This window comes from Lottia gigantea (genome assembly GCF_000327385.1).
Source record: "Lottia gigantea unplaced genomic scaffold LOTGIsca_82, whole genome shotgun sequence".
Lineage (NCBI taxonomy): Eukaryota > Metazoa > Mollusca > Gastropoda > Lottiidae > Lottia > Lottia gigantea.
The window spans coordinates 904,660-905,322 of NW_008710725.1; the positions used below are offsets into that span (position 1 = coordinate 904,660).

A 663-nucleotide genomic window follows, 5' to 3' on the forward strand; every position below is an offset into this window, starting at 1 on the left:
AAGGTTTACCAGTGTACTTACAACGACTGTACCAAGGTTTATAGCAAAAGTTCCCACTTAAAGGCACATCTACGGCGACATACCGGAGAGAAACCGTTCGAGTGTACGTGGCCCGGATGCGGTTGGCGGTTCTCCCGGTCCGACGAGTTAGCCAGACATAAGAGGTCGCATTCCGGTATCAAGCCTTACCAATGTAAATTGTGTGAAAAACGTTTTTCTAGATCCGACCATTTATCTAAACATCTGAAAGTTCATAGAAAACGATAAAAAAAAATCCAAAAATGTTAATCAAAATACTCAAATTCTTAGTGGCCAAGATAAACTGAAAATTATATTCACAAGTGCTTTATATTTTGAATTTTTATATATTAATTGTGTTTTTATTGTGTTAACTTATTTGTGTGCTAACAGACAAGGTTATGTGCTTTAGAACGGAGAAACTAGACTGTTACGAAAGGACTAAATTATTTGCTTTGGAAGCAATTCATGTGAAAAACTAAGTCAGTACCAGGACTATTATAATATGTTAATGAACGTTATTCTATGTGCTATTATATTCATGTGTTATCTATGTGCTAGCACATTAATGTGTTATCTATGTGCTAGCACATTCATGTGTTATCTATGTGCATTATCATTAAAACTGAGTTTTGTTTCAACGGC

General features: G+C 35.3%; 1 protein-coding gene across 1 annotated transcript; it reads left to right on the forward strand.

The window, feature by feature from the left end:
- LOTGIDRAFT_100140 (hypothetical protein) lies at positions 1-255 on the forward strand (the record flags this gene model as incomplete). The annotated part of the gene is made up of 1 exon (XM_009067448.1): positions 1-255. A coding segment is annotated over one exon (255 nt), but the record flags the coding sequence as incomplete, so codon positions are not given.
- Positions 256-663: the final 408 nt, after the last annotated feature.